Source organism: Oncorhynchus mykiss, chromosome 20, assembly GCF_057628025.1.
Source record: "Oncorhynchus mykiss isolate SJ-2025 chromosome 20, ASM5762802v1, whole genome shotgun sequence".
Taxonomy (NCBI): domain Eukaryota; kingdom Metazoa; phylum Chordata; class Actinopteri; order Salmoniformes; family Salmonidae; genus Oncorhynchus; species Oncorhynchus mykiss.
This window is the reverse complement of record NC_143041.1, coordinates 16,831,957-16,849,656: the sequence shown is the minus strand read 5'-3', so window position 1 is coordinate 16,849,656 and position 17,700 is coordinate 16,831,957. Positions and strand designations below refer to the sequence as shown.

Genomic DNA, 17,700 nt, shown 5'->3' with positions numbered 1-17,700 from the left:
GGAGAATCACTGAGTCACTGATTGTTTTTTGTGTAAGGCATAATTGATGACTTACACTGAAACGCATAGCTAGTACTCACTTTTCAGAACTAAAAATGAATTCCCCCAGCACGCCATAAACTTTGAAAGCCACAACGATGAAGGACACTGTCATTATCTTCCCGAGCTTCTTCATTGAATCTAATGAGAGTTAAAAGTGAAACCAATTCCATTTGTTTCCAAATGAATAAATGGTTCAGATGCAGTTTAGTGCAAGGTTCAATACGGGGATGCAATTTCATATTTTCCCACTCTGAAAAGCATGAGCCCCGGTTTTAATCACGGTGAGGAATAGTGGGAGGACGGTAGGGTCTAATCATCCCTCAGGTACTTTTACATGGCAGAAACTGTCAGCAACAGGGGACACTGACTAGTGCACACAAACACACTTTGGTAGACTTAGGGGCAAAAAAAAAGAGTGCAGTCTCAGGACAGATGGTACTCTTTTAGGTCCTTTAGACCATGACTATGACGGTGTATAACTTACATTGAACATATTTTACTTTACCCCTCGCTCAAGGCAAATGGTGAAATCATTCTGAGGTGCGGAGGATTCATAACTAAATGATGTGAAAGTAAGTGACTGACTAGAGCCACTGTTCCTAGGCCGTCATTGTAAATAAGAAATGTTCTTAACTGACTTGCCTAGTTAAATAAAAATAGAGGTGTGTAGAGCCACAGAGCTGTAAAGAGCCATATAGAGCTGTATAGAGCTGTATAAAGCCATATAGAGCTGTATAGAGCTGTATAGTCACATAGAGCTATACATAATCATATAGAGCTGTATAGAGCTGTATAAAGCCATATAGAGCTGTATAGAGCCACATAGAGCTGTATAGAGCTGTATAGAGCCACATAGAGCTGTATAGAGCCACAGAGCTGTATGGAGCCACAGAGCTGTATAGTTCCACAGAGCTGTATAGAGCCATATAGAGCTGTATAGAGCTGTATAAAGCCATATAGAGCTGTATAGAGCCACATAGAGCTGTATAGAGCCACATAGAGCTGTATAGAGCCATATAGAGCTGTATAGAGCTGTATAGTCACATAGTGCTATATTGAGCTGTATAGAGCCACATATAGCTGTATTGAGCCACATAGAGCTCCATGCATGGCTCTGTGAGTGACCTCATCAATACTTCATGTTGTTTATAGTGTGTCCGAATAAATGAGTGGTACTATCACTGCTGTATAGAAAATGATAACATGGCCTCTGGAACTAGGTCAAAGGTATAGTGTAGGTTACAGTATGCGACTCACCTTCCTCATTGCCCTCCACTATAGAGTAAATGATTGTTTGATTGATAGCAGCAGCCAGGATGACCCCGACCACCTTCCCCACCGTAGCCATCTCACTCACCGGGGGAAACCTTGAAGAAAACACACACACACACACACACACACACACACACACACACACACACACACGGATACTGAATAGAGCTCCCTCCCAACGGAATACAGAAATTACCCCATTTTTCCAGGCCACATGTTAGCTATTGATCTCTGCCAGCGCTATAATCTGCATTCCAATACCGCACTGCTGTTCATACTAATACCAGTCACAACATCTTTAGGTCCTAAAGGGTATTTTTCATATTTGCCATTTAATCAGCGACTGACTTTCTGACTAATTAGAGCTGTTAATTGACCAAAAAAGTGCCAGAGAGGAATAAGCAACTGCAGGACTACGGTCCTTGAGGCATGGAGTTGGGCACCCTTGCCACAGGGCATGTGTTTTATTCCACTTCCTCAGACCTACAACTCTATGTGATGTACTGTAGTTGGAAAAGACAAGCCGGAAAAACACCCACTTATATACAGAGGAAAAGTAGACAAACTACCCACTTACTTTTACACAGAAGTGTCCTGCTAACCCAGGATATGACTGACTGTGGAGCAATCTTGTTTACAAATCATTTCTGCATGATATGGCGTAATGACAACATTAATGGAAACACTGGCAGAGACACTGTAATTGCTTTGCCAAATAGCTTGATTATACATACTCCTACTTGGCACTGTGAAATCTCCCAGGTCAATTTCATTTAATTAAATAAACTCAATTCATGTGGTCTCTGATCACAGCTGGTTCACCTCGAAAATATTGGCAATTAACTAGATAAGTTATCACAATGTCATAAGCGTTCCGTTGATTTGACTCATATCACAAACAAAATGTGCATGTTAAAAGCAACTGAATGGCAGATTAAATGGGCATAAGGCAAATGAAGGCAAACATCAAAAAGCTGTGGTTGGACGCAGACACTCCACAGAGGGTCTTGAAGGTCTCAATGAAAGACAGGGAAGGTTGTCCCAGTCTGTAATCCCAACATATTTCAAACTCACCACCATTGTCCCTGTTCACAAGAAATGTACGGCAACCTGCCTGTAGCAATCAGATCTGTAATTATGAAGTGCTTTGATAGGCTGGTCATGACATTCATCAACATCATCATCCCAGACATCCTAGACCCACTCCAATTCGCATACCGTACCAACACATATACAGAGGACGCAATCTCAACTGCACTTCATACGCCATCTCCCACCTGCACAAGAGTGGAAATGTGAGAATGCTGAACATAGACTACAGCTCAGCATTCAACAGCATAGTCCCCAACAAGCTCATAAGCAAGCTGGAGACCCTGGGACTGAACAACTCCCTCTGCAACTGGATACTGGACTTCCTGAGGGGCCGGCCCCAGGTGGTGAGGGTAGGCAACAACACCGCTGCTACACTGACCCTCAACTGAGGGGGTGTGTACTTAGTCCCCTCCTGTATTCCCTGTTCACCCACGACCGCATGGCCACGTACAACTCCAACACCATCATCAGGTTTGCTGACGACATGACGGTGTTTGGCCTGATCACCGACGGCGATGAGACAGCCTACAGGAGGAGGTCAGAGACTTGGCAGTGTGGTGCCAGGACAACAACCTCTGCCTTAATGTCAGTAAGACCAAGGACCTGATCGTCGACTACAGAAGGGAGAGCGGGGCTGTAGTGGAGTGGGTCTAGTTCCTTGGCGCCCACATCACTAAGGACTTAACATGGTCCACACACACCATGACAGTCATAAAGAGGGCACGACAGCACCTCTTTCCCCATAGGAAGCTGAAAAGATTAGGTATGGGCACTCAGACCCTCAAAAGGTTGTACAGCTGCACCATCGAGAGCCTCTTGACTGGCTGCGTCACCGCTTAGTATGGCAAATGCACCGCCCTCGACCGCAAAGCGCTACAGAGGGTGGTGCGGACAGCCCAATACATCACTGGGGCCGAGCTCCCTGTCGTCAAGGACCTTTATATTAGGCGGTGTCAGAAGAAGGCCTGGAAAATTGACATAGATTCCAGCCACCCAAGTCATAGACTGTTCACTCTGCTACCGCCCAGCAAACAGTACCGGAGCATCGGCTCTCGGACCAACAGGTTCCAAAACAGCTTCTATCCCCAAGCCATAAGAGTGTTAACTAGCCATAAGGATGTTGAATACTTAAATGGTTACCCTGATGATCTGCACTGACCCCATCTTGCACTGACTCTATGCACACTCCCAAGACTATATATAAACACTAGTACACTGACACTCTCACACAAACTCAACACACATTCACTCCATACATACACCTGTACGTACACACACACACACATCGATTAAACACAAACGCACAAAAACACTTTTACACTCATCATATGCTGCTGCTACTGTTCTTATTTTACATTCATTACTTTCTATCCTGATGCCTAGTCACTTTACACTGCCTTCCTGTACATATCTACCTCAAATACCTTTTTATTATTATTATTATTATTATTTATCCTGATGCCTAGTCACTTTCCACTGGCTTCATGTACATACAGTGCATCATGTACATACAGACTCCTTCACTTTTTACACATTTTGGTACGTTACAGCCTTATTCTAAAATTGATTAAATTGTTGAATTTTTCTCAATCTACACACAATACCCCATAATGACAAAGCACAAACAGGTTTTTGGCAGTGATTACAGCCTCAAGTCTTCTTGGGTATGACGCTACAAGCTTGGCACACCTGTATTTGGAGAGTTTCTCCCATTCTTCTCTGCGGATCCTCTCAAGCTCTGTCAGGTTGGATGGGGAGTGTCGCTGCACAACTATTTTCAGGTCTCTCCTGAGATGTTAGATCGGGTTCAAGTCCGGGCTCTGGCTGGGCCACTCAAGGACATTCAGAGACTTGTCCCAAAGCCACTCCTACAGTGTCTTGGCTTTGTGCTTAGGGTCGTTGTCCTGTTAGAAGATGAACCTTCACCCCATTCTTAGGTCCTGAGTGCTCTGGAGCAGGATTTCATCATGGATCTCTCTGTACTTTGCTCCGTTAATCTTTCCCTCCATCCTGACTAGTCAGTTGAAAAACATCCCCACAGCATGATGCTGCCATCACCATGCTTCACCGTAGGGATGGTGCCAGGTTTCCTCCAGACTTGATGCTTGGCATTCAGGCCAAAGAGTTCAATCTTGGTTTCATCAGACCAGATAATCTTGTTTCTCATGGTCTGAGTCCTTCAGGTGCCTTTTGTCAAACTCCAAGTGGGCTGTCATGTGCCTTTTACTGAGGAGTGGCTTCCGTTTGGCCACTCTACCATAAAGGCCTGATTGGTGGAGTGCTGCAGAGATAATTGTCCTTCTGGAAGGTATTCCCATCTCCACAGAGGAACTCTGGAGCTCTGTCAGAGTGACCATCGGGTTCTTGCTCACCTCCCTGACCAATGCACTTATCCGCAGATTGCTCAGTTTGGACAAGCAGTCAGCTCTAGGAAGAGTCTTGGTGGTTCCAAACTTCTTCCATTTAAGATTGATGGAGGCCACTGTGTTCTTGGGGACCTTCAATGCTGCAGAAATGTTTGGTCCCCCTCCCCAGATCTGTGCTTCGATACAATCCTGTCTCTGAGCTCTACGGACAATTCCTTCGACCTCATGGCTTGGTTTTTGCTCTGACACGCACTGTCAACTGTGGGACCTTATATTGCCAGGTATGTGCCTTTCCAAATCATGTCCAATTAATTTAATTTACCACAGGTGGAAACAGGATGCACCTGAGCTCAATTTCGAGTCTCATAAGCAAAGCATCTGAATACTTTTTTAGATTCCACAAACCTGTTTGTGATTTTTCATTATGGGTTATTGTGTGTAGATTGAAGAGGATCTTTTTTTTCATCCATTTGAGAATAAGGCTGTAACGTCACACGATGTGGAAAAAGGGAAGAGGTCTGAAAACTTTCCGAATGCACTGTATCTACCTCAAATACCTTGTACCCCTGCACATTGACTTGCCACTGGGAGATTTAGTGTGAGAGGACAGAGTGTTTTGTCCTACAAGGTGAATGGTGTTACCTAAGGACATCTATGTAACCTGTTGTGGCATTTCATTGACAAAGAAGAATATGACAAGAGATAGGAATATTCATGTGAATCTTCTTGCGTCATTGTGTACTGCTTTCACAAGCTATTTTAATACATTGCAATACCATATGGAATTTACAAATTGCCATGCAATCTTAACCCTTGGAGACCCCAACCTAACAATATAAAATATGTTTTTATTAACACAATGGCAAACCACATCACCCAAGGACAGTTTATCACTGTATTTCTGTGGTTCTTTATTGGTAAAATGTAACGGCCTGAGATCCCCCTTCTGTGAATCTGAATCATTTCGTCAAGGCTTGGAATGTCATCAATTGCCAGAGTGACAATTACGCCTCTTGCACTTAATGGTATTCATAAAAAAAAAACCTATCATCTTCTGTTTCTCTGGTCTCTTTGCTAACCACAAGCCGCATGATAAGAGTAACAATGTGTCAGAAGAACACAAACACCTCCTGCATGGTAATATGACTGGGCTCAGGAATATTACTCTACCTGCATGCTAACCAATACCTTTCTATAGTCAGAAGCTGAGATTGTATTTCTGATGGGTTGTTGTTCTTAACTTTGGTAGCTGGGCTGACCGTTGGTTCACAGTGATGCTGCCTCATCTCTACTCCCCACCCATCCCCATCCTCACACCTTCCTGTGTCTGCCTCCCTCAAGGTCTCAACAAAAACACAGGAGCTTCCTGCCGGGAATCAGTCATGACACGGTGGGCATGTCACAAACTCCCACCCACCCTTCCCTTACACAAACACCTATGACACACACACACCCACACACACACACTCCTGCAGCATGCGTGGAGGGAGAGTGCTCCACCTCACACATCCCCAAACAAATCATCCCCACAGCACCAGCCTCTCTTGGAAGGAAGGAGGATATTACTGAGAGTTGAGCTGTAATGCCTTTCTCCTCCAGTTATGATGCAATTGGATGGCAGTGTGCGAGACGAGTCGCACTTAGACGACACACACACACACACAGACTCACGTTTTTTGTTATGCAAGACCATGCTGAGGCAACGGGCTCTCAGTAGCTCATTCGCCCCCAGTAATCCCCCCTGACATTTCCCAATCAGCCGCTCCTAGCTGCCAAGTGAGTGGCGAGTGCTGCTCTGTTTGCACAGATAACACAAGAGGATGCTCATCTCTTCCCCTGGCTCTGACACAGCTCTAATGGCCACTCCACATAAGCAGACGGTTAAGTGTGAGAGACTAATGAGGTCCACAGAGCAATGCCCATATCACAGCTAACCCTGTTCCCCCATCTCTGTATCGCCATGCTGTACCTACAATCTGGAGCATGGACTGCAGGCTATGGCACCTCGTAATAACTGGAAGGAAAGTTAAGCCTCCAAGCTTATGTAGCTTTCTGGAGGAATTTTAATGGAATGTTTGTGTTTTGAGTTGTTTTCCTCAGAGTGCTGTTAGTCGGTCTAGGAAATATGTAATAATGAATAAAAAAAATCTGCTTCACATTCACACCCCTTGACTTTTTCCAAATGTGTTGTGTTACAGCCTGCATTTAAAATGGATTCAATTTAGATGTGTTTGTCACTGGCCTACACACAATACCCCATAATGTCAAACACAATGACCGGGGATGTTTTCCAATGGCTCACAAAGAAGGGCACCTATTGGTAGGTGGGTAAAAATAAAAATAAAGACATTGACATTCAATATCCGTTTGAGCAAATTTAAGTGATTAATTACACTTTGGATGGTGTATCAATACACCCAGTCACTACAAAGATACAGGCGCCTTTCCTAACTCAGTTACCGAAGAGGAAGGAAATCGCTCAGGGATTTCATCATGAGCCTTTAAAACAGTTCGTTTTTTCCTATCACAGCCATTAAACTCTAAGGTTGATCAACAACATTGTAGTTATTCTACAATATTAACCTAAATTGACAGTGTGAAAAGGAAGACTGTGCAGAATGTTTGCAACAAGGCACTAAAGTAATACTGCAAAAAATGTGGCAAAGAAATGTACTTTTTGTCCTGAATACAAAGTGTTATGTTTGGATATCTAATACAACACATTACTGAGTACCACTCTCCATATTTTCAAGCACAGTGGTGGCTGTATAATGTATCCTGTATCATGTGTTGTGTATGCTGAGGCTGAATTTATTGTAGCTGGGGATTTTAACAAAGCAAATGAGAAAAACGCTCCCGAAATTCTATAAACATATTGATTGTTGTACTCGCGCTGCTAAAAATCTCGACCATTGTTATACTACCTTCCAGAATGCATATAAGGACCTTCCCCACCATCCATTCGGCAAATCGGACCACGATTCCATCTTGCTCCTCCCCTCCTATCGGCTGAGCCTCAAACAGGAAGCACCCGTGGTGAGGACTTTTCAACGCTGGTCTGACCAATCGGAATCCACACTTCAAGATTGTTTTGATTACGCGGACTGGGATATGTTCAGAGTAGCTTCAGGAAATAATATCGACACATATACCTATACGGTGAATGAGTTAATCAGGAAGTGCGTATGAGAAGTTGTACCCACTGACTATTAAAACCTAACCCAACCAGAAACCGTGGATAGATGGGAGCATATGTGCAAAACTGAAAGCGCAAACCACTGCATTTAACCAGTGCAAATAGACTGGGAATATGGAAAAATACAAACAGTGTAGTTATCCCCTCAGCATAGCAATCAAACAGGCTAAACGTCAGTATAGAGACAGTTGAGTCCCAGTTAAACAAGACGTATGTGGCAGGGTCTACAGCCAATCACGGACTATAAAAGAAAAAACAGCCATGTCGCGGACACAGACGTCTTGCTTCCAGACAGGCTGAACACCTTCTTAGCTCGCTTTGAGGATAATACTATCAGGAACCAAGGTAAGACCCAGACGCAGACTGTGTGAAGTAACAATGTTTATTGTAACAACAGGGGCAAGAAAACGACAGGTCAAGGCAGGCAGGGGTCGATAATCCAGAGTAGGAGCAAAGGTACAGGATGGCAGGCAAGCTCAGGGACAGGCAGAGTTCAGTAATCCAGAGGTGGAGCAAAGGTACAGGATGGCAGGCAGGGTCAGGGAGTGGTCAGGCGGGCGGGTACAGGGTCTGGACAGGCAAGGGTCAAAAACCAGGGGGACAAGAAAAAGAATGCCTGGGAAAAGACAGGAGGTGACAGGATAAACACAGGTAAGCTTGACACACAAGACGAACTGGCACAGACAGACAGAAAACCCAGGTATAAATACCCAGAGGATTAGTGGGAAAGATGGGCGACACCTAAAGGGAGTGACAAGCACAGGTGAAACAGATCAGGGCGTGACAGTACCCCCATGGGCACAGAAAAGACACAGAAAAGACACAGAAAAGGTCTGAAAAATATGGAGGACAGAGGACAAACAGCAGAGGGGCTAATGATCTTGGAGCGGGGGGGAATGGTCTCGGCTTCTGGGGGTGTAGCAGCGGTACTATAGCGGCGTGCCAGCGCCTCAGGCTTGACCTCCTTGGATACCGGTCGGTGCTGCAGAAGCGAAGTAGCCCTGGCCTTACTGAAGCCCTCCCGGAGGTTCTGGTACTCTGGGGAGCTGGCGGAGAGGTCCAGGGCAATTTCCAAGCCACCAGGAAGATGTCCCGGGGCAGGCAGAGCTGAGTTCCGGCAATGAGTGTTGCGGGACGGGCTCCAACCCACAATGGCACCAGTAGCCCAGTCAATGGAGGGATTGTGTAGCTGGAGACAAGAGAACTCCAATACCACGGGAACCTGCGGAGACTCAACCAGCAGGAATTGGATCATCTCACTGTGGTTCCCCGACACTCGTAGGTTGACGCGGGTGGTCTGGTGGGTGACCCTGCCTATAGAGCGCTGGACGGGGTGCTCTATAGGCAGGGTCACCCACTCCCGTGGTATTGGAGTTTTCTATTTCTGACTGCCCCTTGTCTTCTGTTTCTCAACCCCTCTCCACCCATGGGAATGGAGAGGGGTTGAGTGGGGATTCCCAGCTCGGACGCCAGGGTAATGTCCATGAGACTCACATCGGCCCCAGAGTCGATGAGGACCTGGAGAGATTTGGACTGGTCGCCCCACATCAATGTGGCATGGAGAGGGGGGGTGAGTAAGTGGAGAAGAACAATTATCTTAAAACCCACCAGTGTACTCACTCCAACAAATGAGCTAGGTCTCTTGAAGGGACAGGTAGACACAAAATGACCGGCAGTACAGCAATACAGACAACTCAGGGTCTCAAGTCTGCGTACGCGTTTGCCTGGAGACAGCCTAGCCCTGCCGAGCTGCATCGGCTCGGGAAGAGTTGAATCGGCAGTCTCCGGAGGCTCTTGGAAGGACTCGGGTAAGCTCGGATCCTCTCAGGAACGTAGATGCCAGGGACTTCCGGAGTTCATCAGCTGCAAGGTGGGATCCCTGAGTGAGCAATTGGGACCGCAATCGGACCTCTTCTCCCTCCTACGTTCCAGTAGCCAACCATCGATCTGGATGGTTAAAGTGATGAGTGAGTTGAGATCCGTCAGTAGTTCTCGGGGTTGCCAGCTCATCCTTTACTGGGAACGTGTCAAACAGCTCTTTCGGGTTCCAGCTACCTTCCGCTGCTATCGTGCGGAATTCCACTGCATAGTCTGCCACACTGAGGGTGTCCTGCCAAAGCTGGAGTAACTTCTGGGCAACCTCTCTCCCGGACACCGAAGCCTCAAACTTTTCTCACCTCTGTCATGAATACCTCCAGACTGAGGCAGACGGCGGATTGTTGCTCCCACACCGCCGTGGCCCAGGCGAGTGCCCTCCCGGACATTAGCGTAATAATGTACGCTATCTTTGAGTGGTGTGAGGAGAACGAAGAATACTGCAGCTTACCTCTGGGGGAGGTAAGTGGGGTTCCCGGGAGACCAGGGTGACGGCGCTGCTACCAGCCGGGTTACAGAGGGGCTGGGAGGTTACCGTCGTGATAAACTGCCTAGTAGGCAACCCACAGAATTGCTCCTGCAATGCGTCCAAGGCTAGGTCATGACGTTCGGCCACGGCCTGGAACCCTTCCATCAGACCGCAATGCAACTCCTCATGACTACTTGGGAGGAGATGGCGTTGCGGAGCTGGTCTAAGTCTGCTGGGTCAGTCATGGCCAGTTTGTACAACCAAGTTCAGGAACCAAGGTAAGACCCATATGCAGACTGTGTGACGTAACAATGTTTATTGCAACAACAGGGGCAGGCAAACGACAGGTCAAGGCAGGCAGGGGTCAATAATCCAGAGTAGGCCTCCTGGGTGGCGCAGTGGTCTAGGGCATTGCATCGCAGTACTAGCTGTGCCACCAGAGACTCTGGGTTCGAGCCCAGGCTCCGTCACAGCTGGCCACGACCGGGAGGTCCATGGGGCGACACACAATTGGCCTAGCGTCGTCCGGGTTAGGGAGGGTTTGGCTGGTAGGGATATCCTAGTCTCATCGCGCACTAGCAGCTACTAAACAATTTGGGGAGAAAAGGGGGTAAAATTCCAAAAAATTAAAATAAATAAATAATAATAATCCAGAGTAGGTGCAGGCAGGCTCAGGTTCAGGGACAAGCAGAGTTTAGTAATCCAGAGGTGGAGCAAGGGTATAGGTCGGCGGGCAGGTTCAGGGTTGGGCGGGCGAGTATAGGGTCAGGACAGGGAAGGGTCAAAAACCAGGAGGCCGAGAAAAAGAGAGGCTGGGAAAAGACCGGCGCTGACAGGACAAACGTAAGCTTGACAAACAAGACGGAAGCATGGCCCAAACAGACAGAAAACACAGGTATAACTACCCAGAGGATAAGTGGGGAAGATGGGCAACACCTGGAGGGGGCGGAGACAAGCACAAGGACAGGTGAAACAGATCAGGTTGAGACAAACACAGTGCCAATTTTTAATTTATATATTTTATTTAAATAAAAAAATAAAAATAAAGCCTCACAAGGCTGCCGGCCCAGATGGTATCCCTAGCCGCGTCCTAAAAGCATGCGCAGACCAGCTGGCTGGTGTGTTTACAGATATATTCAATCTCTCCCTATCCCAGTCTGTCAATCTCTCCCTATCCCAAGGTTTAAATCACCTCCACCTTACCTGCCACCCTAGACCCACTTCAATTTGCTTACCACCCTAATAGATCCACAGACGCCACCACACTGCCCTGTCCCATCTGGACAAGAGGAATAACTATGTAAGAATGCTGTTCATTGACTATAGATCAGCATTCAACACCATAGTACTCTGCAAGCTCATCATCAAGCTCAAGGCCCTGGGTCTGAACCCTGCCCTGTGCAACTGGGTCCTTGACTTCTGGACGGGCCACCACCAGGTGGTGAAGGTAGGAAACAACACCTCTTTGCTGATCCTCAACACTGGGGTCAGCCCCCTCCTGTACTCCCTGTTCAACCATGACTGTGTGGCCAAGCATGCCGCCAACCCAATCATCAAGTTTGCAGACGACACAACAGTAGTGAGCTTGATTACCAACAACGATGAGACAGCCTACAGGGAGGAGTGGGGGGCTCTGGGAGTCTGGTGTCAGGAAAATAACCTCTCACTCAATGTCAACAAAACTAAGGAGATGATAGCGGACTTCAGGAAACAGCAGAGGGGGCACCCCCCCTATCTACATCGATGGGATTGCAGTGGAGAAGGTGGAAAGCTTCAAGTTCCTCAGCGTACACATCACTGACAAACTGAAATGGTCCACCCACACAGACAGTGTGGTGAAGAAGGTGCAACAGAGCCTCTTCAACCTCAGGAGGCTAAAGAAACTTGGCTTAACACCTAAAACTCTCAAACTTTTACAGATGCACAATTGAGAGCATCCTGTAGGGGTGTCTCACTGCCTCGTACGGCAACTGCACCGCCCACAAGCACTCCAAAGTGTGGTGCAGTCTTCCCAACGCATTACCGGGGGCAAACTTCCCGCCTTTCTGGACACCTACAGCACCTGATGCCATAGGAAGGCCAAAAAGATAATTAAGGACATCAACCACCCGAGCCACTGCCAGTTCACCCCGCTATCATTCAGAAGGCGAGGTCAGTACAGGTGCATCAAAGCTGGGACGAGAGACTGAAACACAGCTTCTATCTCAAGGTCATCAGACTGCTAAACAGCCATCACTAGCACATCAAAGGCGGCTGCCTATAGACACACGTAGATTAGGAATCACTGACCACTATTAGAAATGGATCACGAGCCACTTTAATAATGTTTCCGTATCTACAGTAACATTACTCATCTCATACGTATAAACTGCACTCCACACTATTCTACGGTATCTTAGTCACTTTTAAATTGTGTTTTTATCCTTTATTTAACTAGACAAGTCAGTTAAGAACAAATTCTTATTTACAATGACGGCCTACCAAAAGGCAAAAGGCCTCCTGCAGGGACAGGGGCCTAGGATACATTTTTAAAAAAACTATATAACTCTATAAATACAAAACATACATCACAACAAGAGAGACAACACTACATAAAGAGAGAGCTAAGACAACAACATAGCAAGGCAGCAACACATGAAAAGATCGCATGGTAGCAACACAACATCACAACATGGTAGCAGCACAAAACATGGTAGAAACATTATTGTCAACAGCACAGGTCAAGAAGGTAAAGACAACAATACATCACACAAAGCAGCCACAATTGACAGCAATAGTGTCCATGATTGAGTCTTTCAATGAAGAGATTGAGATAAAACTGTCCAGTTTGAGTGTTTGTTGCAGCTCGTTCCAGTCGCTCGCTGCAGTGAACTGAAAAGAGGAGCGACCCAGGGATGTGTGTGCTTTGGGGACATTTAACAGAATGTGACTGGCAGAACGGATTTTGTATGTGGAGGATGAGGGTTGCAGTAGATATCTCAGATAGGGGGTTGTGAGGCATAAGAGGGTTTTACAAATAAGCATCAATTAGTGGGTCTTTCAACGGGTATACAGAGATGACCAGTTTACAGAGGAGTATAGAGTGCAGTGATGTGTCCTATAAGGAGCATTGGAGGCAAATCTGATTGCCGAATGGTTAAGGACATCTAGCCGCTCGAGAGCAACCTTACCTGCCGATCTATAAATTATGTCTCCATAATCTGGCATGGGTAGGATGGTCATCTGAATCAGGGTTGGATTTCTTAGAAACGTACCCAGAAAGACTCAACTGTAAATCGATGACATAGTTGATTCTACGATGTATTGACTCAGGGTTGTGAATATTTATGTAAATGATATATTTCTACATTTCATTTTCAACACATTTCCAAAAACATAAAAACAAATATTGCTTTCACTTTGTCATTATAGGGTATTGTTTGTAGATGCGTGAGATTTTTTTAAAAATATTATCATCCATTTTGAATTCAGGCTGTAACACAACCAAATGTGGAATATGTCAAAGGGTATGAATACTTTCTGGATACACTGTAAAAAAATAAAAAATAAATGTGGCGGAGTGGCTACCTTTGGTTCATACATGATGCTACAGGGCCTGACTAACAAAAATGCAACAAATCGAGGCAAAGTTTTTTTTATTTTTTAAAAGATACTAACAACGTAACTGTTGTCATCTCTTAATCTGATCTTCGTAGCCTACTGTATCTCCTCCTTTGATCTTCTGGAGTGCAGTGGGAAGATAACATGGGGGGTGGGAGCACATCTGTCACACTGATCTGACAACTGTTCAGAACCCACCGCAAATATTGAACGGATGATAAAACCCACATTTAATCCCGGTCTGGAATAAAACCTTTTGGGTTGTTTTTCAGGATAATCATATTAATCCACTTGAACACAAAATGAATCGGAGCAGTCTTTAGTCATCACAAAGCCAGGGTCAAGCGTGCTGAGACCATGTTGTACATCTACAAATGCAGTAAATACTTTCAGTGTGCTATTAGTAGGAAGAAAACTCATTTACTATGGTCCGAGTTATGCGTTTGTGTAAGGTCATGAACCCTGTTTCCGTTTTTGTGTTCAAATCAAATGTATTTATATAGCCCTTCGTACATCAGATGATATCTCAAAGTGCTGTACAGAAGCCCAGCCTAAAACCCCAAACAGCAAGCAATGCAGGTATAGAAGCACGTGTTGAAGTGAGAGACAAATGCTCATAGGTTACCCATGCCGAGCCCTCTAGCAGACCATGTGAGAGTGTGAGTAGCGCAGTAAAGCATGCTGTCTGATGTGGACTATACACAGCATCAATCCCCCCCTGGAAAACAGCTGACCACGCCAATGCACACCATGGCTTCATTCACTGCACACAACAGGACTCTCACTGACTCCCATTACTCAGAGCGGCATCAACACTCAACGAAGCCGAGTTAAACTGAAAACATTCATGTTTACTATTTGGCTATTTTCGATAAAGAGACTTTTTATTTTTGCGGCTGTTTTGCTATCTCGAGTGTTAGGCGCTCACCTTTTCAAAGAATAGGATCAGTGCAGTTAGGAACCAGTTGCCATACCATGGCTGTCCTTTTGCAAACAAGAGGTCAAAAGTCAACTCTTAGTCCTGCAAACTTTGGTGAAATATCAAGTCCATAAATACCAGTTAGCATGAGCACTTCAGTAGTGTTGTGAACTTGGGGAAAATATCTTTAGCCTTTCAAAACAAACCCATTCCTTCCCATTCAGATGGAATACATAAATGTAAAGCAAGCATTATGGAAAATGAGTGTTTTTTTGCAAATGGAAATACTGTAGTGACAATGATCCATAAATACCAGTTAGTATTAGCAATTTAGTAGCTATGATAACTATTTGAGCAGTTCTCCGTTCAAGACTTAGACTAGGGATATATAATAATATCATTTAGAGTCTAATGGGAAAAGGGGAAGAAAAGATACGAGCATCAAGGAAACTCTTAAGTATCATATAAAGTTCTTAAAGTTGTAAAACATCAGAAAAAACATTTCTGGTTTCTAAACATCCGCCTCTGATGCTAGCTAGCTGTCTAGCCTAATACCAAGATTGGTAGCTAGCACATGAAACCCTGAGGCTGTTTCATCTAAAACACATTTGCATGATTCACCCATAGTGCAGCTTCACATTTTCCAATCATGCTCAGGAGAGTTTTTAAAAATAAGATAAGCCGATACACGTGATAAATAATTGAACACCACAATGAATATTTAAATGATAGGCCCTTGTTGTACGGCTGCCAACAAAAGAGGGAGCAGATAAGGGCTCATGCTTGATTGAGACATTGTTGGATAAAAATGAAAAGGGCTCCATCGAGATGACTCATCAACGACAACCATTTGATTTCCTTATTCTCTGCGGGCCATTTGTCAAAGCTGTTAATCTCCATCTATCCAAATAAAGACACAGGAAACACACACACACACACACACACACACACACACACACACACACACACACACACACACACACACATTAATGAGCCCGGTAATGATCCAATAATATCACCGATATGCAACGCACACAGGTGCCCCGAGAGAGTCCTGACGACATCTCAATGAACGCGTATCAAATCACACTGTTCATCGGGATGTCTGTTGTTGCTAGGTTTACATGTTCGTTTCAGTGTCATTGCCTCTATGATACTCGGCTGCTAACACTATCTATAAATAAAACAACACATGATTTCAGTGCGATCAACACAAAGTTGCCTGTAGCACTTCAGGCTCTCTCGCTGTGATGCGGCAGCGAAGGTAACCTTGGATGTACTGTAAGTTGCTAGTCATATTTTTAGAACAATTGTTTCGGCACTTTTTACGACAGCACATTTATATATTTGGCAATACTTGAGAGCTTCTGTGAGTCATGTGTTTGTTAGAGGCGCATTTTTTTTATATATAGCTGGGTAGACTTCATAAAAGTCAAAAGAAAAATGTTTTGAGTACGGAGGACAGACGGGTATAGAATTATTAAATACGTCAGACAATTTTGCAAACCACACACATGTACTGTACCAGATGGCAGTCACATTAAATATGGAGCAACTACCTCCAACTACCCCCAAGCCATAAGACTGCTAAATAGTTGGCTAAATAGTTAACCAATAGCTACAGGGACTATCTGCATTGACCCTTTTTTCACTATTTTGCACACTTGACTCATCACCGCCACTGCTGCTACTGTTTATTATCTATCCCAGGGATGGGCAACTTTGATGGGGGTGGGGGACACAAAAAAAACAGAACTCATGAGGGGCCACATCCCCCCCAACCCCACCCTGCGAGCTAAACATTTTAGCAGCTCCCCTCGTGACAGCGAAGAGGAAAAATGTACATTTTGAAGTAAATGTTCTCCAATTCTACACATTTTGCCATGGGTGGAGATAACATTTTGCCATGGGTGGAGAGAACATTTTGCCATGGGTGGAGATAACATTTTGCAATGAACTCATTTCATGCAATTTTACTCAATTGGCCATGTGGTGGAGGCAAATGTTTGCAGTTTTTTAACATGATAACTGATGATCAACGGGCCCAATCCCGGTCGATCATGCTTACTACAAGTTTAGATAGCTGGCAGCGAGAATAACTTACCAATCTAAAAAAGTTTTGCTGACCTGGGCTAATTGAGTGACTACTGATGCACAACCACATTGCGAAATTGCATTTTGTGTATTCTATTATTCTTTCTCTTAACAGTAAGTTGAGACCCCGACTGAGTTAAAAAAAATATATATATATTTTTTTTTTGTTTGTTGTTGTTGTAGACCCCATCCCTGATCTTACCTGTTGCCTAATCACTTTATCCTTACCTATATGTACATATCTACCTCAATTGCTTCGTACCCCCGCACATCGACTCGGTACTGGTAACCCGTGTATAAAGCCAAGTTTTCGATACACATTGTGTATTTATTCCTTGTGTTGTTATTTTGAAATGATTACACCTGCTGTTCATGAGGCAGGTGACAAACAACATTTGATTTGACTAGTGGCTCTACTACCTACATATTCTTTGAAGTGTCATCTCATCCTACATTTGAGTCATTTAGCAGAAGCAAGTGCTTTGCTCAAGTGCACATCGAAAGATTTTTCCCATAGTCAGTCTGGAGAGTCGAACTGGCGAATTGTCGGTTACTGGCCCAATGCTCTCAACCGCTAGGCTACCTGCCGCCCTTATTTCTCTTTCAATGCACTGATGCAACTCACCTTAAAAAACATCTTAATTCTGTACTCTCTACTTTTAATTACATTCATTAACAAGGCAGTTGTCCATAGCGCCATGTCTATTTGACAGTGCACGGTGGTTAACTGAGATGCTATCATTAGGACATGTTAATAAGCTATGTTATGCTAATG

The 17,700-nt window shown here is 44.9% G+C and overlaps 1 protein-coding gene and 1 long non-coding RNA gene across 5 annotated transcripts in view; one reads left to right on the top strand and one right to left on the bottom strand.

The window, feature by feature from the left end:
• Nucleotides 1-17,700, bottom strand: part of pcdh15b (protocadherin-related 15b) — a 213,781-nt gene that overhangs the window by 36,845 nt on the left and 159,236 nt on the right. For all 4 annotated transcript variants that reach the window (XM_090212388.1, XM_036955811.2, XM_090212387.1 and 1 more), the window contains one exon: nt 1,300-1,409. In XM_090212388.1, the coding sequence (XP_090068514.1) occupies nt 1,300-1,409 (110 nt within the window). The remainder of the gene's footprint in view (nt 1-1,299; nt 1,410-17,700) is intronic.
• Nucleotides 4,607-6,199, top strand: LOC149974416 (uncharacterized). Its single transcript, XR_016489538.1, has 2 exons — nt 4,607-5,053; nt 6,022-6,199. It is a non-coding gene; the product is annotated as an uncharacterized LOC149974416 (long non-coding RNA).